Source organism: Haliaeetus leucocephalus, unplaced genomic scaffold (assembly GCF_000737465.1).
Source record: "Haliaeetus leucocephalus isolate CR32 unplaced genomic scaffold, Haliaeetus_leucocephalus-4.0 Scaffold110, whole genome shotgun sequence".
NCBI lineage: Eukaryota > Metazoa > Chordata > Aves > Accipitriformes > Accipitridae > Haliaeetus > Haliaeetus leucocephalus.
In genome coordinates, this window is record NW_010972546.1 from 2,990,910 (window position 1) to 2,991,226 (window position 317).

Sequence of the window (317 nt, forward strand, 5' to 3'; positions counted from 1 at the left end):
GAGCGGACAGCAGACGGCGGCGGCAGCTCACGTTTATTGCCCCGTGCCCCGCGCGGGTAACCGGCACGGGGAGACCGGACGGCTCCCGCCGCCCTGGGTCGGGGTCCGCTGCGCTCGGCGGGGAACCGGCCGGGGCGGCTCCGCTTCCTCGGAGAGCCCTGCCCGCGCTGCTCGTCGGCGCGTGCTGCCGGCGCACCGGGAAGCCTTCTGCGGCCGCGGCGTCCCCGGGGGCCTGGGCTTCAGAGGTCGTCCTGCGGGAGGGAGGATCGAGGTGCCAGGGAAGGGGCCAGCCCCCGGCCGCAGCGGCCGGTACCGGC

The 317-nt window shown here is 77.9% G+C and overlaps 1 protein-coding gene across 1 annotated transcript in view; it reads right to left on the reverse strand.

Moving 5' to 3' along the window:
- Positions 1-170: 170 nt before the first annotated feature.
- The window catches only part of PTGES3L (prostaglandin E synthase 3 (cytosolic)-like), a 1,997-nt gene continuing 1,850 nt past the window's right edge, over positions 171-317 (reverse strand). Inside the window, exon 7 of the mRNA XM_010585746.1 lies at positions 171-251. Coding sequence (XP_010584048.1) covers positions 240-251 — 12 coding nt within the window. The 3' untranslated portion in view covers positions 171-239. The remainder of the gene's footprint in view (positions 252-317) is intronic.